At 39.0% G+C, this 26,476-nt stretch overlaps 1 protein-coding gene across 3 annotated transcripts; it reads left to right on the top strand.

Annotated features, from left to right (window-relative positions):
* GFRAL (GDNF family receptor alpha like) lies at nucleotides 1–26,476 on the top strand. Of its 3 annotated transcripts, XM_015284898.4 has the most exons (10): nucleotides 1–79; nucleotides 3,251–3,385; nucleotides 10,234–10,392; nucleotides 11,830–12,258; nucleotides 12,974–13,030; nucleotides 13,688–14,015; nucleotides 16,516–16,775; nucleotides 18,690–18,785; nucleotides 23,892–23,973; nucleotides 24,955–25,187. In XM_015284898.4, exons 1-10 carry the CDS (start codon nucleotides 58–60, stop codon nucleotides 25,040–25,042), a joined length of 1,656 nt encoding a protein of 551 aa, XP_015140384.2. In that variant the 5' UTR covers nucleotides 1–57; the 3' UTR covers nucleotides 25,043–25,187. The 3 variants fall into 3 exon arrangements, with proteins under 3 accessions (XP_015140384.2, XP_015140383.2, XP_015140382.2); XM_015284897.4 differs by lacking the exon at nucleotides 23,892–23,973 and having other exon boundaries at nucleotides 10,240–10,392; nucleotides 24,955–26,476; XM_015284896.4 differs by lacking the exon at nucleotides 23,892–23,973 and having other exon boundaries at nucleotides 24,955–26,476.

Below are 26,476 nucleotides of genomic sequence, written 5' to 3'. Positions count from 1 at the left end.
GGTGCCGCACGGCACCTGCCGCTGCTCGGCGCGGAGCTGCACCGCCGGCGGCCGGCCATGGCCGCACTGCTCTGCCTCGGTAAGTGCGCGGGCGGCGGGGGGGTGCGGCGCCGTCAGGAGGACTCTTCCTCTGGCGAGACGCTAGGGTGAGCAGACACCTGGAGAGGGCTCGTACTAGTGTGTGATATCCAGGCCCTGTGGCTTGGACTTCTTCAGCCTGGCCCGCTAACGAGTCTGAGCCAGAGGTAAGGCAGGGAAGCACCACTAGTACTGATAAGAAGTTGAGCTGGTGAGGAGATCTGCAAATTGGATGGTTTTTTTTGTAAATAAACAGGCACTTGTTTGCTAATGGGATAGTGTTCAGTGCTGGCACTACTACGTAGGTAATTATTGACATTTCCCCTTGAATGTGAATGGACAAAAACAGAAAAATCAACAAAGCTGGCAGAAAAAGAATTGGTAGAAATGAGTACAACACAAGTTTTCTTTTTATTTCTTCTGTCCTCTTTTCCCACTCTATACATTTTTTATACATGCTGCTCCTCTTGTTACCATCTCACTAAACTACTCCACCATTAAAAACATTCTATAGGGAGTTCTGCCTAGTTTTTTTTTTTTTTTAGAATAAAGCTGTCCTTTTTCGCATTTGCAACCCCTGATAGCAACTATTGTTTGCTTTTCTCCTTTGGAGACTGCTATCTTTTTACTCTTGCTGCTGGTTAAGAAGACACAGCTCGAGAAATCTGAGTTTCCTGTTCATTATTATCTAGCAGATAATCATTCTTTAGTCTTGTAATAAAGATCATAATTCCCCTGTGCCCTAATTCCTAATCTGGACCATGAAGGTGCTACAATGTCCATTTCCCCCCCTTTCTCTTTAGGCATAAAGTTCTTTAAAAAAAAAAACAAAAAAAAAAACAAAAAAAAAAACCTTTACACTTGTGCAAAAAGAGGTAACTGTAGAAGTCTAAATTTAGGTGCCTTTCTGTCAAACTATATCACTCTAAAAGTTTTGGCTCAAAGTATCTTCTAGATGCCCTGAAGATTCCTAATTGCAAACCAGGTTTGAGTACTCCAAATGCTAGAGTAAATAAATAAAGAGAGTGATTAAAGTAATGGCTATCAGTTCATGGAATTGTGCATAAACTGGAGTATATTGGCTTCTAAAATCATAGGCCAGTCTGCTTTGTGTCTGCTTTACATTGTATATCCTCTGTGTGCTGCTGAGGAAAAAAAATATCATAATGTATTGTTAGATCTGGAGAAGCCCTTTTTTTAGGACTGAATTAACCTCAGTCATAAATTAGGCCACAGATTATTTTGCAAAAGCATCTCTTCCATTTTGCAGACACAGTTTCCAGTTGGGTTCAAAATACATGCACTCTGAAATAATCCTAACAAAGGAGCTGCTAATGAGATGTTTAATTAATCCCCAGTTTAACAATTCATTTTTAGCTACAGGTATTGAAAAGCTTTCTTAACAGAAGTACTGGTAACAGAGTCTTTGGTACTGCAGATCCTAGTCAAAGGTGTATATTTCCCGTTGCATCAGTACCTAAAGCATATTTAAATTCTCACCCAGCAAAGCATCCTTTCCTAAAAAGTTCCTGTGTACATAATTTTTCACTGCCTTATATGTACAAGTCATTTTCACCTGTACAGCACTATACCATACAGCTACTTTTTCTGTCATCTGAATAAACAGTGAGTAATTTCACATTTAGAAAGAGTTCTTTATAACCAATCCCGGGAATTGCATTTTGCGGTAATGAGCCAAAAATTATTTCTTTTGGTGGGCCAGTTCGACATTTTTCAATGTTGACTGTAGAAGTTGCTTCTATCAGACTTTTAGGTTGACTAAGAGAAGCAGCCTACATGAGTGTTCCAAGCTTAAAATGATTGATCTCACAACCAACTCAGCGCAGAACTGAGAAATGAGGGGATTATGGACAAGTGGGAAAGGATAAGCACAAATTTCACTCTCTTATGATGAGTGCATGTGGCCTCTTCTGTGTCTCTGTAGCACACCAAACGCTACTGCACCTATTAGATATAAAGTATTAAATATTACATCATCCTTATCAATTTGTCTCCAGGAAGTGTTCCCTACAATAGGATCATTATATGAAGCTAAACATCATTTACAGAAGTAATAACATCACCTCTAAATAGTAGGAGCTCTTTGAGATTATTAAGAGCTATATTTGGTTTCTTGTTTCTCAAGTGCATCATTTGAAACATTTAATTTCTCTGAATAATGTCTTGACAAGTACAGAGAGAATAGTTCATACCTCCTGCAGTTCATATCTAAGGATTTAAAGAGAGATGGAAACTCCTCAAATTCCACATGAACTTGATGGAATGTCATAAAAAAATGACGTTGTCCAGAGAGATGTAGCATCCTTCAATAACCAAAGAAAACTCTCCCAGCAGATGTTCAGCAGCTAGTTCGAGAAAACCTTAAGTAAGCATCTGAAACTTAATTTTATGTCAAATATACATGGTTACAAATTAGAGGTTGTATTAGCATGGGAATGTTGATGAAAGGACTAACCCCCAACTAGTTCCTTGTCTCATAGCAAACCAATCTTATTTTCTACAGATAAGCCAGAAGTGGTGTTGATTTAAAATGCTTTACCTTGAAACCTTTGTATCAGTCTTTTATCAGTTTTGGAATTTTCTAATGTAATCAACATTGCCTTTAGGTTCAGTGCACTCAGGGAAATAGGTGAAGAGATAAATGCGAGGATTGCTTTCAAGATGATTTGCAAAATAAAATCAAAGAGATTGAATAAAAATCTATAACACTTGTAGAGCTGTCAGATCTCTTTTCTATCTTCTATTCATAGGAATTCCTGTGTAGCCAGCAGTTTCATTAAATTGCAATCAAATAAAGTGATACATCCTCTGAATGTCATACTCAATCTTCCTTCCTGTATTTATTGTGGCTCTCAGAACTCCAGTCATTTCTATATATCTCGAGACAGATGTCATATGTAGCTATGTTAGCTATGGCTAATGTCATAATACCGGGGTAAAAAGCAATATGAAATAAACCACACTGCAGCTTTGAAAATTTTGAAGTTTTCAACTCTAAAACTGAGGAAAACCTTTGTTCTAATAAAAAGTAAATTACTAGATCATTTCAATCTATAGACAAAATACAGTAAATTGTATTGTTATAATTTAAGTGCTAGTGAGAAAAGACAATACACATTGTGTTAAATAGCGATGTTATTCTGTTTTACAGTGCTGCTCATGTACTTCACAAGTGTATCTACTGCCCAGACTACGGATTGCCCGCGCTTCAGTAAGCAGTGTATGAATGTTGCAAATGGATGTGAAAGTGTCTGGACTATTGTTGAAGATGTCTGCAATATTTCAGGTAATTCTTTACGGTATATACTTTGTCATTTTGAATGGCCAAGTTGTGGCACTTCCATAGTGTGCCATAATATTGCTGTGGTAAATGACTGAAATCAGTGAGATTCCAAAGAGCAAATGGTAGCAGCAGACAGTTGATATCTGAAATCCTTGACTGTGGTCGATACTATCTATCGTTACTAACAGTGATGATGTCCCTTATTTGGGGTAAACGTAATTTCCAGAATACAAGCAATGTCAGAGTCTGAGCCGACTCAGCAAATCTGAATTCAGGGGAAGTTATTCTCCTGTGGGATTATGATAAACATTTTCCAGCATGTAACTGGAATAAAATTTCAGCCCTTCTCTCTGTAATTCAGAGTTGATTTCGTACCATAACCAAAACAATGGAGTAGTCTGCTAGAGTAATTTTTAATACTGTATTACAATAAGAAGCAAATTAAATAAAGCAGTCCTCAAAGAAAGCTGTGATATAGGAAAGTATATTGTCTTTTTTTCAGTGAATAGTACATATATGTCTGTGTGATTCACTTCCAGGAAGTGATGGTACACTAAACTGCAGGTTCTGAATGTGACTAATCCTTGAATTGTTAAACAGATTCTTACATAAAATAAAGCAGAAAATCAGTCTCTCTCACTCTTTGCTGCAAATCCAGTGTTTGGTGCATCATTTCCATCACTACCAAGTGAAGTATGATTATGTTTAAGTGGGAGAAAACCAGGTATATGTCTGACCTAAAACTCATCTTAATCTCAGTTGTAGAAAATAATGTTTTCTCCAGAAACCTATTATCTTCTTGAACAAATCATGTAAAAGTCCTTGGGTATCAGTCACCACCTCTCCCTTTTTTGTAATCTAAGTTTTTATGTAAAGGTTTAAAGAGTTCACCATTAAATATTAAGTATTCACTTACTAGATGATGTGAATATAGAAGGGAGAAAAAGAGTGGCAGTACAATATGACAATGTCATTAAGATGAGCTAGTAATGTTTCTTCTGTGTACTGATAAACTTCAAGAGCCTTGGTCCACCAAAAGCTACGTCTGTACTCATAAATAAAATGGGCCAGGGACTATTTTCTGGCCCTGAATACAATTGTTATGGGATAGCATGAACCCATACAGCTAAATCTTGGCTGACTGCAAAAAAAAAAAAAAAAAAAAAAAAGCCTCTCAGGAGTGATTCTAGATCATAGAATCATAGAATCACCAAGGTTGGGGAAGACCTTCATGATCATCTAGTCAATCATTCACTTACCACCAATATTTCCCCACTAAAGCATATCTCTTAGTTTCACAGAATCATAGAATGAATCAGAGAATCATAGAATGGCCTGTGTTGAAAAGAACCATAATGACCATCTAGTTTCAACCCCCTGTTGTGTGCAGTCACCAACCACTAGAGCAGGCTGCCCAGAGCTACATCCAGTGTGGCCTTGAATGCCTCCAGGGATGGGGCATCCACAACCTTTCTCGGCAACCAGTTGCAGTGCTTCATCACCCTCTGTGTGAAAAACTTCCTCCTGAAGGAACACCTCCAGGGACAGTGACTTAGCCACCTCCCTGGGCAGCCCATTCCAGTGAGAAGAAATTTTTTCTAACATCCCACCTGAATCTCCCCTGGCACAACCTGGGGCCATTTCTTCTTGTCCTATAACTATTTATGTGGGAGAAGAGGCTGACCCCTACCTTGCCACAATCTCCATTCAGATAGTTGTAAAGAGATACAAGGTCTCCCCTGTGCCTCTTCTTTTCCAGACTAAACAATCCCAGTTCTCTCAGCTGCTCCCTATAAGACTCGTGTTCAAGACCTCACAGCTTCGCTGCCTTTATGCTATGTTGTCCATGCTATCCTCACCATGTAGCTGACCCAATCCATATCAGGTACCATACTAAAATACAGACATCTAGACACAGACACTTTCCATTAGCCTAGTCCATGCCTTGGTCTTATTCACAGATTCAGTCAAAAGGATTTAGATATTTAACTGCTATTTCTAGCAACTTAATTCTGTAAGGTACATTTTCGATCACTGGGAATCACCAAAGTATTTATATCTCCATAGAAATGCTCCTTCTCCTTATATTAACACAGCTTGAACAAAACCAGCCACATCCTGATGCCATGATCTGTTCAGAGCTTCAAATGCAGCAGAGTTCAGAAGTGAATGTCCCTCTGTTTGTTACGACTTCGTAGTCCAGCCTCATTCTTGGTCTGTGTGGGATGCCAGGCAGAAGAAGACATTGTCTGACTTCACACCTGCAGTGTGAGCTACTTGAATACTCCTGCTGTTTGATTTGTTCCAGAGATTTGCACCCACGTGTCCCAGGTCACAGGCAGTACTTAAAATAATCAGAGCAGCAAATCATCTGTGAGTTCCTTCTTAGTGTGTCTTGTTCCAGATACACATCTGCTTTGCACAGAATGGTCAAGTACTTTTAAGAACAGACAGAGTAAATGAAAAATACATGATATCCTAATGGCTACAGCAGTCCCCAGAGGAACTGGGTTTCAGCTCATGCTCTGTTGAGTTTTTAAATATTTTATGTGCAGTTTCAAAAATTGGTATTTGAAGAAAAGTATTGGAATATGCTGTACTTTCAGGATCAAGACAGCGAGCTAAAGATGAAATGTCTAGACTCAAACCTCTTCCTCAAATTAGAAGATGAATTTGCATCTTTCACATCATTCACAAAGGCATTAGCACCAAGGCTACTTGACATAAAGGTCAAGATTTGCGCTGTAGCTTTCATCATAGCCAGGTGAGGTGAGCCAGCATGATCAGTTCTCTGGAATGCCCTTTAGATTTGTTGCATGTTCCCATGTTATGCTATTTCCCTCACTTATTCTCCTGTGTACTCATTCACTGATACTAATGGCATATAACTGGGCCAGAGAACCCTTCTGAAAATAAACTCTTCCTGCAATTGCTTGTTTGGTTTTGCATTTGTATATTTCCTTAGGATAATAGCTTTTGGCAAGGACTCTTTGTTATTGCAGAACACTCAAATTATGCCTAGGACAAATTATTCTAAATGTGGTTATTATGTGCCATGACCTCAGAGGGTGTGAACCCAAAGTCAGACACTGATGGTACCTCTAAGAGAGCCCACTGGAACAGCAACAGAAAACTTAAACAACAGCATTATTACTGAGAACATTATACTACCTGTCAAGAGTACTTCACTTGTGCAAGAGAAAAAACTTAATGTGTGAGCTGTGTGAATGGAAAGAGTCCCTTCAATGTTGAGCACAAGCATGTTAGTTGGCGACAATAGGCAATGGGGTAAATATCGCTTTTACTAGGTTCTTTATGAAAACCTAACTACAAATGATAATCATGCTCCTGTTCTGTGTTACAAGTTCAACAGTTCAGTCACTCAGGATATAACCTCCGAGTTAAATGCATGCATTATCATGACCTTCATCTTTTGCTCTCCAGAGCAGTACTGGGGACACTCGACCTAAGTGACTCCTTTCTCAGTCACGCTGTCCATCACTGTTTCTCTACTACAAAAGCCTTTTTCAGAATCTCAATTTATAGTCTTCTGGGACAAACCCTTCTTCTATTTTCTTTTCTATGCCATTATACTGTGAAGAAAAGGGGAATCAAAATGTCCACGAGTCAGCTTCCAAGTCAGGATGGAAAAGATTAAGATATTCAATTTTGATTTTGAAAATTTTGAATCCAAAATTTTTGCTTTGAAAATATCAAAACCATTTCAGCATTACAGAATGAAAATTTTTAAGGTTTGGTTTTTGTTGTGGTTTTTCTTTTTTCTTCTATTTCACTGGAGAAAGAAAAAAGAAAGAGAAATTTCTAGGCATACTTTTTAATGAGTTTACTTTTCTTAGAACAACAGAATTGCTGAGGCTGGAAAGGTTCTTTGCAGATCTAGGACAAGACCTGGTCAAATAGGGTTGGTTATAAGATGTCTTCCAGGAGAGTGTCCAGTTGGATTTTTAATATCTCCAAATATGGAGCTCCACAACCTTCCTGGGCAACCTCTTCTTCTGTTTGACCACCCGCACAGTTAAAAAAAAAAAAAAATCCTGATCTTTAAATGGAATTGCTTGCACTTCTGTTTGTGCCTTTTGTTCTATCACTGGGTTGGTCCTGTCTGATTTATCTTCCTCTCACCAGGCATTTATATTCATGAATACGTGTGTAATCAGTACACCCCTGGGCTTTGCCTCCTCCCACCTAAACAATCCCATCTCTCTCAGACTCTCTTCATAAGGCTCCAACCCCTTAATCATATTTGAGGCACTCTGCAGGACGCACTCAAGTATGCCCATGTCCCTCCTATATTCAGGAGTCCAGTATGGGGGACACGGTACTTCAGATGTGGTTCATCAGTGCTAGAGGGGAAAAACCCATTACTTTCCTTTGCAGTCTTCTGATGCAATTACCACTGAGATTACTGGATAGTTGACTGTGTAAGAAGAGAGATTATCACCCTGGAACTGTAAGCTTCTGTTCTGTCATGCTTCTATCTGTGCTCACGTGTACATAAATTATGTACATATAAATAAATCAGACAATGAAGAATGGATGCCAAGCATTAGGTCAGAGAATATTTTCTTGTGTAAATGCCTTGGTAGCATTTGTATAAGCTAAAATTTATTACCTAGAACTGATGAATGATAAAACGAAATAATTGAAAACCAGCAATAAAATAATTTCTGCTGTTCATCACAGCTGAATCAACAGAGTGTACAAACAGACCAATGCTGATAATAGGTTATTTCTACACAGCTTTCAAGAGGCCAGGCAAGGGGTAAATCTGATATGCTTCCTGATTCTGTTGATGCTCTTTGTAAGTTCATAGTCCTACAACCTTTCTCCCACCCCTTACTGCTGTAATTCAGCAGTGTGTTTCTAGGGCATGACGACAGAAGTGCGGCTGGTGCCATAAAGGTGGATGAGCTAAGTGAAGCTGGGAAGCGTGCACTAAATGTGCTGGGATTTGAGTTTCTTTTCTTCTTATCTCTTCCCAGCTCCTCCCTGGAAGTGTCCGTAAGCCCACAAGGAAAACAGTCATAAATTTTGTAAATTAACAACTTTTTACACAAGCTGATCTTTGCTGTTCTTTATCTATAACTGCAATTTGTCCTCCTGAAGTTGTATCCTGAAATTCTTTTATTTCCCTTTCTCACTTCACAGAGTAGAATATCCTCCCACTTGCCTCAACGTGTCTCCATGGTCCCCATGTCACCATGTACTTTCCTTCCTATCTTTGCTGTTAGAGAGTGTCCTATGCCTAGGACCTTCTGTAGCTCCTATTAGACCTCCTGAGCTCCTTGGATCCTAGAAAGTGAAAGAAACATAAGAGCTAAAGGCCAGGGCTATTCTCTACATCATAGAATCATAGAATCATAATCGCAGGCTTGTTTGAGTTGGAAGGGACCTTAAAGCCCATCCATATCCAACTGCTTGCCATGGGCAGGGTTGCTACTCACTATATCAGGCTGCCCATCCAACCTGGCCTTGAAAGCCTCCAGGGACGGGGCTTACACTGCTGCTAAAAGTGGAGGTGGCAAGTTGAGATGGGATGGAGATATCAAGGCAAGCCAAGGCACCGTGACTTTACTGAGAAAAGAGATGAAGTGGAAGTAGAGGCTGGGAGCTATAATCTGTGATAGATTGCAACATCCACTGGAGCAGTGCACGTCTTCATGGATCCCCAAACCTGCCTTAGTCGGTGATGGTAAATGGAGAAAGTGCAGTGCAGGCACTATTTGAAAAAGGATTTAGGGGTGGTAGGACGGGGATGTACACTATTGTGAAGCTAATTCTCATTCCTTCAGGCAATCCTTCCTCTTGCAGGCCTTCATCTCAGCTGCTTTCTGCTGCCATTCATATCAGCAATCTGTAAATGACATTAAAGCTGTAATCACATTACAGTTGTCAGCAGCCATGGTGACAGAAGGCTGCGAGTATTGAAGTTTTCTTGGAGTGCTTCTTGCTGGTGCTGCACTGCTCACCTGGAAAGCAGCAAGGCAGGCAGCCAGACACCACTGATGATAGGGCACAGACAGGAGCCGTAAGCAGTTTGTAGGTTAAAACAAATCTTCATGCTTCCCCATGACCAGTCTGAATCACGTGAGCCCCATATATGTGTGCCTTACCCTACATATGGTGAGATAACTAATATTCATGAAGCAAAGAGAGGTGGTTTCGCTGGGCTGGGGAGCTGCGTGCCTGCTTTCACAAGGGAGAACATGGTTTTCACATTATAAAACTTCTTTAAAATGGTAATAAATTGTTTCCTGTATAACTTTCTTAACCAACTTGAAACTTTCGCAAGCAATAATGAATGCACTTGTGAAACCATTTAGTCCATAAAGAAGAGGGCTAACTGATTTATTTTGTCTCATGCTGCTGAGTGGCCTCAGATCCCAGCTATGCTCCTCCTCTACTCCCCTCCCCTGCAGGTATTTCCATCACCAAGCTAAAGCACAGTGATATTTGCTGGCTTACCTCTCTGTGAACACGGTCCCTTCAATGAACTCCTCTTTAAGCCAAAAGTGCACTAATTCTGTTCAATTCCCGTCAGAAGTAATCATTTTAACATTTTATGTACCTTGGAAAAGCGAGCAGAAACAGACGTTCTGGCAGCAGGTCAAGCCGAATAAAAGAAGGCAATATTGTACCCAAATCTTTATTACATTGCTCTGAATGTTATTTAAAATCTGTAAATTATGTCAGGTTTTCAGGGAGAGCGAGCTTCGAGCCATCTTCTCGTGGCAAAACATATTATTTTTGTGCTTCAATTGAATTGTTTTGTGCAACCATATCCCTTAAGCGTTCATAAGCATTAACAGCATTATAATTTTAACTGTGAGTTCCAGGTAATAGATGCAAGGCAGAAGATGCAATTGGCTGTAATAGAATCATCCAGGCACTGGTTGACAAATATCCAGAATTTAAAAACTGTGTCTGCACTACAGATGGCCCCTGCAGCATCACAGCTATACTCGGGAATCGATGCAGCATTGACAAAGGTAGTAGTGAAATGGGAAGTTTTAATTGCGAAGAAGAAACATTAAAATATAAGTCTGTAACCCTCATTTTAACTGGATTCAAGTTTATTTGTGCATTTCTCAAACCTTACAATTCACCCCCCTGATTTAGTTATGTTTTGTATTTTCTATGATACTAACACTCCAGCATGCCCATGAAAGCAATGCTTTAAAATGAATAAAATTAGTAAAAGGCATGTGAGGAATTCAAATGGTTTTGCAAACCCTTCCTCCGTGCAATGGGAAGCAAGAGTGAAAACAGTGTGTGTGCTGAGGTCTCCTCATTGCCTTGGATCTGTGTTACCCACATCCAGTCCTTGTGAATGGGATTGAGAGTGAGTGGCTTGCCGCACTGTGCTGTTGAGTCACTTTGCATCTTCACTGCATCTACTTGTTGTGGGGAGCACTGCGACTGCCTTCACAACTAGCTGTACAATAAAGCTGTACTGAACACATAGAAAGCTTCCTCTTTAGAATTCCATTGTAATCAAGGGGCCCAGCTCCTTCTAATCTATTTTACATTGTTCTGAGAATTAGAAAATCTGTTTCTATAACTGAGAAATACTTGGTGCACATCAGGCTGGCAGCTCCTCACCCAATTTAATGATTAGTAAATTTGACATGACAGCAGTAAAATCAGTTGGAGAATGAGAGTCTGGAAAGTAAGCCCTGAGGTTGATTCCCTGCTCTGATTCATCTGATCCATCACTCCCTGCTGATACCAATGAGTGTATATCACACACACGCTGGTAGAATATATGTCTTTATTCCAGAGGAAATAACATCCTGACCTGAAACATGAAGAGTGGGTAGCTAAAACCTGCTGTTTGTGTCATTGGACCTGTTGATTCTGCTTTTAGCAAAAGAATTTTTTTTTTTGGGGGGGGGGGGGTGAAGGGGGGAGAGGGGAGACTCCTCTCCTCTCCTCTCCTCTCCTCTCCTCTCCTCTCCTCTCCTCTCCTCTCCTCTCCTCTCCTCTCCTCTCCTCTCCTCTCCTCTCCTCTCCTCTCCTCTCCTCTCCTCTCCTCTCCTCTCCTCTCCTCTCCTCTCCTCTCCTCTCCTCTCCTCTCCTCTCCTCTCCTCTCCTCTCCTCTCCTCTCCTCCTTATTAAAATTATAATCCATCGTATGTCCAATCCATAGGTGGCGAAAATTATGTGACATTAAACCCTTTATGCTGTAATTGCAGCAAGTGGCATTTGGCAACTGAATTGTTGAACAAGACTATACATTATACAGGAATGAAAAAGATATAATATTCTGCAAGAATCTGAAATTCTTATGCATATATTCATACAGCTGAATTTAGTCATGTCACAACTAGGAGCATTTCATTCATTTCATTCTGAAATTTGTTGTGAGTTGATGTTGCAACTTCTGTTCAATATCTGATTGTTTTTTTTTTTACCTGTTTGCACAGAGTATTTGGAAACTTCCTCAAGATCAAATGCTGAGCTGAGTATTAGGCAGCACAGAAAGCCCCAAAGCCAAAGACACCCCCATGAATCAGAGAAGGATTGCACCATTGCGAAAAGAGTCTGTCAAGAGGATCTGTACTGTTCTTCAGTGTATAGGAGCTTCCAGCGAGCATGCCGGGCAGAGGCAGCAAAATGTAGGATGGGCAGCCAGGAATGTTTGTCAGCGTGGAAAGAACTGAGGAAAACAGTGCTGGGAGAGTGCAAGTGCTCGGAGCCACTTCAAAGGAGATGCCTTAGAATATGGAAAGGAATATTTAGCAACCCTTGTTTGCAATACTCTCAAGGGAACCAAGGTTCAGTAGCTAGTGAAAATGGTGATGAAGATGACGATGATGGTGACGATCATGATAAAAATCAGGACACTGACACAGGTTGGTGCTATTCTGGGAATCAGAACCCTTTCACACATGCATGTGTCTGTGGAAAAAAAAAAAAAAAAGAATTCTTAAAACACTGCAGTTTACCACTGGAAACAGGATAGTTTTAAGAGGCTTATTTAGATGCAAATGAATAATCTGAAAGCAAAACAAAAGCCTGAGTGAGAACACTATTCTCCTTCAGTGGGTAAGTTTGTTAACTCCTGACCCTAATCAGCCTCTTTTAGCACTACACTATGGCTAAAAATAAATAAATAAACAAAATGAAAAAAAGTTTTCTAAAAATAAGAATTCTCTGCCTGCATTGACTTCATATCACAATCAGCCTTCTGAGTTTTAAAAACTGTGTGTATGCAGACGAATATGTTAAGGCCACTGGCCTTATTTATTCACAATAACCCTGATTCTATTCTGAGCTGAGCATCTCTATAAACCCTCCTTCATTTCACAGGATGTATAATTATGTATCAGTGGCCATTGTGAAAGTGTGCTTTCACCCCAAAGTCTATGAATATATGTAACAGTGCTGTTGGAGTTTGTTAAAAGCTGGCAATTCCTGGCTGATCACTGAGCTGAGCTATTTTATTCTTGTTTATTTTTACTACCAGCACTATTTCAGCAAAGCAGACAATGCTTTAAAGCTGAAAACTAAGCTAAGGCATGATTTATCACCACTGCTCATATCTATATCCATATCTTTCTGTTTTAGACAATATTAGTATGGAAACAAAGTTACAATGGAGTTTATCATCTCTCCCTAAGCAAGGTATGAATTCATTTCTGGATCCTAGTAACCCGTTTTAGCTCTGTTCTCATATAATGTGCATTGTATCTCCAGATTAAAATGGATAGTTTGCATTCCGATTACTGAAAAGCAAGGAGTCAGTAGAACCCTGAATATTTTAGTTAAACGACTGAATAGATGAGAATCCAAAGATGATAGGTAACAGTCCTGTTCCTGTTATATTTTTAGAGGCAAAACTTACCCCGTAACCCTTTTAGGATTAGGAATAGCTATGTAGTTTTGGAAGGCTTATAGCACAGCCTACAAGTACCTGAACTAGATTTAAAAATGTCATACTGGAGATGTCAGCGTATTTAAGCATCCATTAGTCAGTAGCTCCTGGAAGCTATTGAATACTCTGAAGAAATTTCCATCTTGCCATTTCTGACTTTCTTCTTTCTCACTTATCTGGTAGGGCAGGAACTTACAAGGGGGTTGCATGTGAGAGACAAGCAGTGAAAGGGTGGAATATAAGGACAACAAAACGAGCTTAGAAGAGGCAATGTTGGAAGAGCTAGCTTGGAGCTTTGGGAAGTCTGATTTGTTTTTAATGGGAATAAAGCAGACAGGTTGAATACCAATCATCACTTAAGAAAGGTTTTCTTGTGGTTTCATTTTAAAAATCATTATTCTTTTTAGCATACACAGCAAACAGATCCTGTTTGGATGTGAACATGGACTGTGTTGAAGATGAAGTATGTAACAAACAGTTGTCCCTGTACCTTAAGGTCTGTTCAGTAAATAAGAAGTGCAACATGGAAGAATGCCAAGCAGCCATGAGGTTCTTCTATCACAACATGCCTTTTGAAGTTGCCCAAATGATGACATTCTGTGATTGCATCCAGCCCGATGAATCCTGCCACAGTGCCAAAGAACTTCTTCATGGCAAGCCCTGTGCAATTACTTCAGCTCCACTCCCATCATGTCTCAGTGTAATTCACATGTGTGAGGAAAATGAACTGTGCAGGTAAGTAGAAGAAAGATTACTTTTCCGAATCTTGCCTAGTCGTGTGCCTGTGAATAATGATTTGATCAAATAATTTTTGTATTTCTCATCTATAGCAAAATGATTTTCGGCACTGTATCTATTCTATATCATCTCTTGTGTTTGGCATTTCAAAAAGTCATTCTTTACTGATACAAACAGCAGAGAATTGCTGCCTTTAATCTTTACATCTTAGTTATCGGTTTTAGAACACAGTTTTCACACACCACCTTCGCGCCAGGTGCTTTTCACCCCTTTGACTTACTCTTGCATGATAACTATAGGCATCCAGAGACCCTCTTCACACAAACTCAAATAGAAGGGGCCTTTAAATCATCTTGTGTAAGAACTACACTGAATATTTAAAATATTTATAGGAATCAGATGTGGGCAGAGAACATTTTACTAGTCTATATAAAGCACATTATTAAGTTTGATTACGATAATTTACTCAATTACCCAGACAAAAAGTTAGGTTATCTATCCCTTGGCACAGACAGCATCCTTTGAAGTCTAGTCTGAAAGGAGTCTACAAAGCAGCAGGTTCCACTTGGACATCTATCATAGATGTCTGCATTGAAACTGGTAATTCAGTAAGCGATCTCACAAGCAAACCACAAACATTCTTTTTCAGACAGGTCTTGGATCATCAATGGCCTTTTCCTCTGCCTGTTCATGACTCTTAACACCATTTTGGCTGGACAAACTATTCTGTGAGGTATTTTCATTACCACTTTCCTCAGATAACACCTGCCAGTCTGCTCCTTTGCCCCCTAGCAGTTTGCACAAATTATGCAGCAGACTGGGAGAAGTTTGTTTGGTTAATTACCTCTTCCACCTTAGCATCTCACCCTTCAGATCCAACCGCTGTGTGACTAACTTGGCCCTTCATAAAACTTTCACATTATTCTTTTATTCTCAAATACACATGGAAAAAAAGCTGCCCTGAAACATGCACAGACAACCAAAGTCATGAAGAGGAACACAGTTTTCAGATTTTATTTTATTTTAGAAAATATGCAACAGGATTAGCCCATACTTGCATTTCAATTTAATTGACACTATCTGGGGATGGTCAATTGGCTCCCATTGGTTTTCAGTGTAGTCACTGATTCTCTTGGGGATTACCCCTCAATTTCACCTCAAAGCTGTGCTTAATTTTACTCTCAGTAAACAAAGCAGGAGACCAAGAGACACTTTCAGTTCAGTGCAGGCTTCTCAGATTGACGTCAGTGGGAACTGCCCTTTTTTATGTCAGGAAGAATTGGGCTCTGAACGTAAGTAAGTCTGTGCATGTGCATGTGTACACATGCAATACCATAATGGAGACTTGCTGAATTACCCATTATTTTGGGAGCATTAACGTTTCCTGGCGCTGACAATAAGTGGACATAATTAGCAAAATTATTCTGTGAATTATGGCTAGCTGTATCTACAAATCTGAAGGTGAACAAAAATAATTCCATTAGCACAGAGGTGGCATCTGCTTTGAAGCCTTTGCTTGTGTAATGAAAATATTTACAATAAGGTCCTAGCTGGACTTATAGCTTATAAGTCCACATTTTTCTATGTGACTTGCTTTTAACAATTACAGAATATCAGTAGTAAATTAATAGACTAATGTTATGATTAATGAAAGAGTATTTTAAGATACTACGGTACACTACATAACAACAGTTTACCTCTCTTGTCTGCTAAGATTTAATATAAGTGATAAACTGGTTTCCAGTCAATATCTACGGATTACTTAATTAATCTTTAATAAGTCTTCTCTTTGGTCATACCAGAAGCACTAAATATTAATTTTATTCTACTCTAAGAGCAAATAAACTAAAATAATTTAAGTCTATAGAGCTGGGAAACAAATTAATTCCTCATATAACTTCTCTTCACTGTCAGTTAATTTTTAAGGGCAAATATTCGCAATGAAATTCCTTCCCCAGATCCTTGGTCATTTTGTATCTTGTTAGCATTCTATCTGGAATTTTTGGTTGGTTGGTTGGCTTTTAGCACTGTATGCAGATTATTTTATTTCAATTAAATTTAACATTCATTTTTCTTATCCTGCTGCCTGACAAGCTCATCCCCTAGAAAGGTGCCTCTTCTGTTATCATGGAGGCGACTGGTCTTATTTCTCTGCCTACATTTCCTCCCTGAGGCTCTGGGATTTCTGGCCTTCACAGTGATTTTTGCTGGACCCTGGGAAAGACTACACAGGTGCCGATTTGGGATATAGCTGATTGTTTCCAAAACCTTTTTGAGTAATGCTAAGTGTTATTTCAAGTTACAATTTTGCAGTTTCCCTGAAACCAAGAAGGTGCAAATCAGAGCAGAATTTATGCCAGCTATTGCTGAATATCTTGATTTTTAAGACTTACATGGCATTGTGAGAATACGCTCTCTTTTTATGATCATCCCTAACTATCTTTCTGTGAAATCACAGTTTCAAAACCATCACTGTACACTTCTTTTCTTCTGTCAGGAAAATATTCAAAACTTTCTGGGACAAATGTTGGAGACATGTGACCAAAGAATGCTATGATGATGAAGCTTGTCTTGAAACTTTAATCAAAGATGACATGCCCTGTTCTGCGAACGCTGATTGCAAAGCAGCCTACATCAGCAACTGGGGTACAATGCTGCATGTGGAGTGCACCTGTCAGAATTCACCACCGGCAGAACAGTCGCTGTGCAAGCTCTTCCATCACATGCTTCACAGCACATCCTGCTTCAGTCAGCTACGTGAGTAACAGATGATACTTTAAAGAATAATTAATTTAAAATCTTAAATTAAAATGCTAACTTGCAGCAAATCGTAACCATATTTCTGCTTTAATACTATGGATTTCGCCAAGATTTATATCTGTAGGTTTTTAATCCAAATTGAAACATAAATTGCATGTGCAAGTTGTTTTCTCTGGTGGTGGGCAATATTTTATACTAGTAATACATTGGCTACAAGTCTCACTACATTAATTTTCTGGCTGCAATAACAATAAAAGAACAATTCTGAGGGTGAACAATATTATGCAGATTATAAAAGCTTCAGAGCCTTTCTGTCATTGACTTAATATTGTACTTTGGCACAGCATTAGAACAATGTGGTACATATCGGTACATAGAACATAATATACATTATGTTTTTATGTTTTTCTTTCTTTCCTTTTCTTCTTGGAGTCTAAATATTAGCCTACCTAAAACTGTAAGTTGGCTAACACACATTTAGGAAATGATTTAGTAAATGTTAACCTTACACATGATTGGTACCTAAGACACTGTGTTGTGAAGCTTTATAAAAAGAATTAATGATCTGCTACCTTCACGTGGTTACCTAACAGTAATGAGAAACAATACAAAACTAAACTGAGAGTTCTCTAGCTTTAAGTTCTGAGCACAGATCTTGTTTGTGTTAAAAACTGGGACACAAAAGGCAATGCAATAAATTCTGCTTTCTTCAGGAGAGGAATTCATGTGTTTTTCTTTCTATACAGTGGTACATAACGATGCAGGCCAGTGTGTGCTGAATATAAAACTCCTTGCTAAGACCTTCTTAGGACTCAATTGTTAGTGCAATGAAAGGCAACATGCAAGAGAATATCAGTGTTTGTGTATGGGTCAGGAGAGTGCTTCTGAAGCAAATCCTGTTTGTCCTCATTTACTGTGCAGCAGGTTATGTCCCAGAGCGGTTCAGGAGGAGATGAACTGGACTCCCACAGCCTAAAACTGAAGCTGAATGTTCACCTATTACATCAGCTCCTGGCCATGCCATCTGTGGACCAGACCTAAGACCTGACTACCCTCTCCAAAAACACACATAATGTGGCACTCATATCTATTGCACGAGCTTGCTAATGTATCTATATGTAATTATATATTCACATGGTAGCCTGGGAGAAGTAATTATTTCCAAAGATTTCAGTGAAAAGGAATGATTATGTCATAGCTCCAACCAACTGACTTTTAAAAACAAATTAACTGCATACATGCATTTCATTGAATGAGTTAGCTAATTTTTGAGTTTTAGCAAACCCAAAAAATTGCCACTGGTAATAGTATAATTTTTTCCTGTCCTTCAAAATACACCTAAAAACTAAAGAAACTGCAGAAACACTGTGCTTAAGCTTAAACAATCAGACAATTTAGCCTGAGAAAAGTTTAAAAATGGAATACCAGCTCCTCTGACAAAGTAATACCGTAATACTGTTAGATTTGAGACTGTGCTGGCAATGAGTTTGCTGATGAACATTATTTATTTGTTTGTTTGCTCCATGACTGCATCTAATGGTCCAAACTAACTCCGTTAGTTGCTCTTTACATAGCAAGAAAAAAGATGATTATCAAATTAGAATAATCAAATAATTGCTCATCAGGTTTTGCCATTCACTGCAGCAGTCTCAGGATAAAAGTACTTTTGTGATGGGAACTTCCCTAATGTAATTGGGCTTAAAGAACAGAAGCTTGCTGGTTCCTGTGGTGCAATGAAGCTCCTGCTAGTCAATCAAAAACTGGGGATCCAAAGCCCTTGGCTAAGTAAAGGATTGGCACTATAGCTGCCTTTCTAAATTCTGAGGCTCTTATCAAAACACCAAATAATTATATTTGTTTACATTATTATTTAAAAATAATAATTCAAATCGATACGTTTCCAATCTTCAGGTCAAATTTCAGTTAAGAAAGGTTTTCACTGGCTGAATACAGAAATACCAGGAGAAAAGCTTTCCAGAACACAACTGCATTCATCTTCAATTAATGGTAAGTTTGAGCAAATCACTTCATGATTTTAATAGAAGCACTATTGACATTTCCCTTATGTTACAGGGAAGACTAAAGATTAGCTCCCTTGGGTGGGTTCAGGAAGGTGAGCTTTACCTGTTCCACTCGCATTCAACATTATGTGGAAAAATCTTTCTACTTCCTTTCCTTATCTTATATAACCACAAAATAAAGATGATAAGGCTGCATCAATTACTCTGATAAGTGGTTTTGAAATAGAGAGCTCATAATCACTATATCATAACTGGGGACAATTAAGCCATTAAGCCCACCACAGCCTGACTCTCCATACAGTCATTACAAAGCAGTAGAATCATAAAATCACAGAATATCCCAAGTTGCACAAATACTGTCTCTAATGAGATGCTCTATCCTCTGTGCTCTATGCTCTACCTTGCATAGGGCAGACTTCAGTACTCTAGGTATTGCTACAAATTAGTTCATTTTTACAAGAAATGTTCACACTGAACACCTTTAACAGTGAAAAAATAATTCAAGCTCCACATACACTACGAAATAAAGGATATTCCATCAAGTCCACCCTTCAGCTTTTGCTGAAGTGGCCAACCTGGCAAGTATAAACATAGACTGGTAGGAACAGGATGCCCGGGACCAATGTCATGAATAATTGGGCATTCCATTGTAATTTTAGCATTAAAACTCTCTGCTGTATCCTGGAATTGTTGGCTTCTTTTTGCCAACTACAGGGGGAGCCTGAATCTCTGGCTGGCTGGAACAAGACTTTAGTGATTAAATAATGAATGTTGTAATGGAAGAAATCCTGCTATAAGTGAGAAAAAGTAAAATGTGAGCTATTTCACCCCAGTGACCAGTTCTAACTGAAGACCCCTTCGTTGGGTAGAATACAATATGTATTTCCCTCAAAGCATTAGATAAATGTTTGCAAAAAGCAGGCTGCTCCCACTGAAATCTGAACACTTTCCAAAAACCCATCCTTGAACTCTAACAGAATTTTGGATGGCCTTAGAAAAATAAGAAGAATGCTGACCAGCCTGAAAGATAAAATAAAATATTCCTCCTATTGGAGCTGTCATGTGCACTAGCTGGGAACACTCTAAGCTATGCATGTCTCATAGGAAGCTAGGTCAAGGAGAAGAATCTGATTTCAGGATATCTACCTGATGATAAAAACCATATTGCAAATTATTTCATGAATCCCACTGCCAAAAATCTATCCCTGTACCCTAGATGTACATGCTAGTAAATGTGTATTACTTTGTCTGCAAAGGGAGTTATCATCTTTACAAAGTATTTATCTTTATTGAAATCAAATCCCAAGAAGAATCCCATGGTGCAGATGCAGAATGGTTAAGTTGTCAAATATGGCCTTTTGAGCGTCTGAAGATATTTAAGAATATTTGCTGAACTCAGAATGCTGGAGATAACACTTGCCTATGTGCTGTCCATACCTCAAAATCTCAGAAGAGCTCTTTACTTAACTTGCATGAAATACAAAGATCTTTCACAAATCCAAATTAATGTCTGTCTGCAGATGAGCAAGCTAAGAAAGAAACTCAGTCTTTCTTCAACTGTCCCTTAATTCTTTATCTCAAAAAAGTTACTGCTCAAAAAACTGTTCAAAAGAACTTTTCTGTTTTACACAGAAGTACTGCACATCCTCGGACAATTGGATAATTTTTAATAAAACGAGTGCTTCGTAATAAATAATAAATATAGGCACATATACCAACATATGTACAAATGAATATGACTCTCTTTGTTGCGAATTATGCCAGAATTGGGTGTAAGCAAAGATGCTTTGGTGTGAATGCAGTAGCCAGATATCTTGGGTCTGAAGTAGTACAAATGCACAGCTCCATAATCAAGAGCTAACCACTTGCTGTGGACAAATTGACCCTTGGTGACTGTACAAATGCACATTCCTAGCCTGCAGTAAAATTCAACTTATTCCATCTCTTACTGAGAAAAGAATAGTGTGCATAAAATGTTGCTGCAGAGAAGCTGCTACATAATGTAGAAGTAATGGTAATATTTTACAGCCTGGCATGGCATACGTCAATGACCTTAGCCTCCTAAATTTGGTTGTGATGTTTGAAAACAGGATTAGATATCTGAAGTACTTTGGTAACCATTGGGCCAGGTGGCATAAGAGTGAAGAGAGTGGTCACCCTTGCTATTGTGAGAGGGCTCTGTTTAGCTCAGTGAGATCAGCCACACAAGAAACTGGCTTGTGCCAGAAACATTGAACCACAAGATATCTTGAAAAGAAGGTGTAAAAGATGAAGTCCTCTCACCCTTTGGTTTGCCACGTAAAAACAGGACTGTTTAAAAGTCTTAGCAGGATTTTCACTCAGTCACATACCTAGGAGGATTCATGACAACCTGTGGGTTGATATGTCCCAGTTGACACAGTGTGATGTAGGCAGAGGCCTGATTATTTTCAAAGTTGACAAGACTTTTCCTGGAAGGTTAAATGGGGCCAGAATCTTATGTCATAGTACAAAAAACAAGTGACAAACTAAACAAAAGCTCTCCAAACTTCAAAAAATGCTGTTATTGCCTGTGTAGTTATCCACTTTCAGCCTGGTTTTGACTTCATCCTATGCAAATCCTCTCCATGATTTTGCAGATTCAAATAATTTAAAAGATTGAAAAATGAATCATGCATGAAGACAAGCATTCACTTTCATCAGTGCAGAACTTTGGAGCTGGAGCATTTTTTGAATGGAAGATAAAGCTAGGGATACACAACTTTTCTCTGGTTCTTGTGAGATACAGTAAAATTGGGCCTGACCCAAGACTCTTGGAATTAATCTTATTTTCCTCCTAAATTGTAGAATTATCAGATATTTCTACCGAGTAGTTTTGCTGTGCTGAGAATCTAGATAAACATGTAATTGGCAGGGTTTATCTATAATTATACTGGATGCTGTGAGAACGGAGATTAGTTCCTCTCCAGCAACATTAATTTGTAAGATATGACACACTGTCAATCTCATTGTTTTACAACTGTAGAAGAAAGCCTGCAATAGCCTGCAGGTAGCCAACAAACCTTAGAGCACCAGTCAGAGTTAATTTGTCTAATGAACATTCACAGTCCTCTCACTACATATATACGTAGATTTACAGAGGAGACTGATCCCACTAGTTGTTTCAGCTGATGATCCCACAGCTGTCCTCTACCAAACTTTGTCACTGCAATGTCTGTATTTCTATATAGACAGGTCCTTCTAGCTCTACAGCTGTTGTGTTCCTGAGGTTTGTAGCTCATCCAAGGAAGGGCAAGACATTTGTCCAAAAGCCATGGCAGCCTTGCCATAGACTTGTCCCTAAGCTGCTCTACCAAATTCTCATGAGCATGAGACAGCTTCATAGGGTGGTACAGTTCAATGCCTCACACCATAGCAGTGGGAATGTCTTCTCTCCACTTGTGTCCTTTCACTCTCCGCAGAACTGAGATGAAAACATGCCACAGTTGCTTTCTACTGCACTGTCTTTACACAACATGTCCGCCTTTCCATCTTCACAAGGCACAGAGATATCTGCATCCCTTTCTCCATCCAGTCAAATAACTCAGACAAGATCTGTTCTTTTGCACCTCAGTCAGCTGAAGAGAAGCACTAAAGCAGACAGCTGCTTCTTAGAACCCAGTCATGATATGACCTATGTACACTGCATTTTTTATTTGCTGTCCTGCTAAGAGTAGGAAAGTGTTTGAACTTTCAATCATGTTTTTAATCATTGTGATGTCTGCTCTCCAGTGACATGTGAATAGGGGCACAGCATGAGAGCTACGGTTGTTTACAGACCCATAGCTACAAACGGGCTTAATTTCAGTCAGTGTTTTTGTAGTTTGTTTAGGGTACTGAATTTTAAGCCCTAAGTCATTGCTAACATCAATCACACAGACCGTCACATCATACAGGAATTTACATGTGTATTCTGGTAGTTTTCATGGATGGGATTTGAGATGAACAGAGCCAAAAATTCATATCTGTATTTCCTAACTCCCCTAGCAGTATTTCACATTTTGAGAACTGGATGGAGACAGATTAATAGTGAAAATCAACATAAAACACTCCTTGCATTTTTAGACAAGCAGGATGCCTATCAAGAAACAGACACCCTACAACATTTTTAAGGGAAGATAAATAGGCACATTCAAGTATTTAGAAAACAAAGAATATATAAAATGAATTATCACTTCAGCCACAAAGCTGTGCCCTCTCCCAGTTTTACAAATTCCCACGCTTCTCAGAAGGCAGGAGAAAATATATGGCTTTTAGCATGATCTCATCGTGAACATTTTGCAACAGGCAAGTAGAAGGGTCTCATTTTTTGTTCCTGTGGCTCTTGATTTGGGTCCTTTTGTTGTTGAATGTCTGCACATCTTGATGGCACGTTCTGGGCTTATGTTTCCTTCTGAGCCAAATATTTTCCCTTCAGAATATTTGATCAAAAGTGATACATTCACTCCACCAGGAAAAACAAGTTTCCCCTCTTTTGGAAAACAAAAGTTGAAACAATTCCCAGTTTTTCAACAGTCAGAATTTTTAGCACATAAGCTGCCTAAGTGACTTCTTGGTGAGAAGCCTAAGAGAAAGAGGAAACTCCATGGGCACGGGGCCCAGAAACGCAATGTTAGATCCCATTTTACATTAATTTGATTCTAAACTGAGTATTGCTTCACACTGCAATTATGGTAATATGTGAAAAAGAAAAAGAGGCCAAGCAGATATTTAAGAGCCAGATCTCCTCCAATACACCGAATAAAACTGACATCTTAAAATCAACAGGGAAAATACTCCAAAACACAAATCAGAGTAACAAGCTGTTGCAGTTTCCCTGGGGTAGAGTAAAAGGTAGTGCTACACATGTGAAGTGCTATTGGAGTTGGTATTTACTAGAAGTCTGAAAATGATATTGCACCAGCTGGTGAAGCAGGAGTAATTCCCACTATTGGCATACCACCTCCTTTTAATTACCAGCATCAGAACTGATTGCTAATTTAGCGTGCAAATGTATGTGTTCCAATTCAGATCTCAAACCTGATTCTTGTCACTGAAGAATGTTTCTTGTCTGCTTTCTGGTTTTGGCTTGTAGGTGAAACAGTCTACATTATTGCCTATTCCTCCTGCATAGTTCTCATCCTAGGAATAGTCCTGTTGACTCTCCTAAAGATCAGGTAATTTGATAGGAGTATTAATCTTTGGTTCTAGGAAATTGGAAAAGCAGAAAATACAATGTTTTGATTTAGTTGAGAGTTGAGAGTTGGCACTGTGACTGTCTTTAAAAACAGTCCAGCACGTCCCAGCAAAGGAAAGAACTGACATTGCGGGTGTCAGCAGGAAGATGTGAAATACGATGCATATCTACAATGCCCTCCATTCATACAGAGATCTCAGACTTTAGGAGGTTTCATTTCCTGTCCCATGGCAGGGGAAGGTGAAATCTGAATTCAAAAATTCTGCAAGGCTACCCTCCTAGCCCTGTAGAAGGCAGAGGAAGTGCAGAAAGGAAATGAGAATATTCAGCATTATAACATATTTAGAAACAGAACTGTGAATGCTGCTATTGTAGTTAATATTCTTGCCAAATACTATTTTTGCTGATAGGATTCTGTAAACATTCCCACACACAGTATGAAAAGCTGCCCATATGCCAGTGCTTGGTAAGAAAACAGAAATGTGCATTCACTTAATCAAATGAACATGGCCTTTTCTTAAATGATACATTTTCTTGGACCAAATTAAATGGCCAGATTTCAAGAATTACACTGTCAGATGATAGGTAACAGAACATGATGTAGCAGGAGCTATATATAGTGGGGGGGATATTGAGTCGAATTTCATTATTAAATTCAGAGGCAGATCAAAGAGGAATCGTGCAGAAAAATGCAAAAGGCAATTCAAGGATATATGGGCACAGAGGCCTTCTCTTTAGGTTTGCAGTTACAGGAATATCAGCATATAAATAAAACTCAGATTTAAAGAATACAAGGGATGGAAGAAAGAACAGCACATTAATAATGGTGAAGGGAATTACTTTATACCACAGAGTTCATCATGAAAAGAGGGGAATTTTGCCACTGATTTCAATTAAGCCAAAGTTCAAACCAAAAGCCGTATAGTTTATAGTTAAATACATGCACATTCTTTGTTTTCAGAGCCTGCAGAACAAAACACGAGTCAAGAAGTCCCTCGCCAGATCATTCTTCTGAAACATTTATGGTCCATTATAAAAGTCACAGATGAACTACTTTGTTGCTTATGCTTTTTAAGGCTACTCTTGAAAGCCAGCCTGTTGTACATATGTGGTAATAAAAGATATATTAGAAAACTTACTATAAATTATGGAATTTTGTAGTTGCGCATACAGAAGATTTTTCTATTTATTAACATGTTAAAACTTTCACAAGCTTAAAAAAAACAAACATGTTTTTGCATAGATTCATAGATCTGTCCTGAGCTATACATTTGCTATATCCTCAGACTCACATGACTGATATTAATGCTGTATCCGCGTGAGTCTGGCTTTGCAACGTGCCTAGTAGGGCAAACTGTGAGAGCCACCCTACAGATGTGAATTCATCTGGCAAAAAGGAAAAAAATCCACTCAGAAACATTTCAGAGAGCAGTTAGAAAGCATATATGGGGGGTTTAGTACCCTCGGTTCCCTCCATGTACCCAATGGGATATCTATGAGGCAGCACACATGGGAAGGTGGCCTGCAGTTTGACTGTGGAGCACTCAGTGGGGTAGAGGAAGATCAGGATTACAGCCCCTATCAGCATGAAGAGGAATTAAACTGGGTGCCTGGGCAGATGCTTTGACCAGTATGTTGTTGCTGAAACTGGTTATTCCCTCCCTTCTGAGATGCTTCAAAAAGACATGAGAGAACTTTGCCAGTCTGAAAACAACAATTTTAGAAAACATTCTATGATCTGAATTCCCAGTGGCAAAAACCACTTGATGGAGGATGAAGTGAAACACCTGTTTCTTAAGACATCAGATGATACCACCTTTCTCTTCATCTCTGTTTCATATGCATTGTCTCTAGGCCATATTCAAAGTGCCTAATTCTCCCTTTGCACTGTACTGGGAGTTATGGTCTCTAACACACCATTCTGGATCACACTCTGTGGTGATGAGTTCTGGATTTCTCCTTGTAGCTGAGTTGTTTTGCTAGACTTAAGCTTCTGCTTATGAGAAATTGGTTGCCTTTGTTGTGGTTTTGTAACAGTCAGGTTCTGGTCGGCACAAGGTAACAGACTGGCATTTCTTGTACTGCTATCACCACATGCAGCATATGTCTTATCTTTTCATGATAACATCCAACAGATTTTCTTATTAGCTTATACGAAGATGTTAGAAACCCTTCATATGTGTGCTTAGACACACAAACTCACACACAGGAGCACATAAAATGCACTTGAAACTGGGGTAAACGTGAGTTATTCTGAAAGACATATTGAGTGAATACTGTATACGCGCTGTGTACTTGTGGAATTTTACAGGCTCTTTTCATTAGGACTAACTTTAATGCTTAAAGGAAAAGTAAATTTCCTCCATTACAATGTGTAACATGTACCTGTATCACAATTCCTTTGATTTATATTCCATAGTGGCACTGTATTCTGTCAATTGTATGTAGGCATTAACTATTAAATAAAGGAATTGTTGCTGTGA

The sequence above is a fragment of the Gallus gallus genome, chromosome 3 (genome assembly GCF_016699485.2).
Source record: "Gallus gallus isolate bGalGal1 chromosome 3, bGalGal1.mat.broiler.GRCg7b, whole genome shotgun sequence".
Lineage (NCBI taxonomy): Eukaryota > Metazoa > Chordata > Aves > Galliformes > Phasianidae > Gallus > Gallus gallus.
The sequence above is the reverse complement of the archived record's forward strand: the minus strand, read 5'-3'. Positions and strand labels throughout refer to the sequence as shown.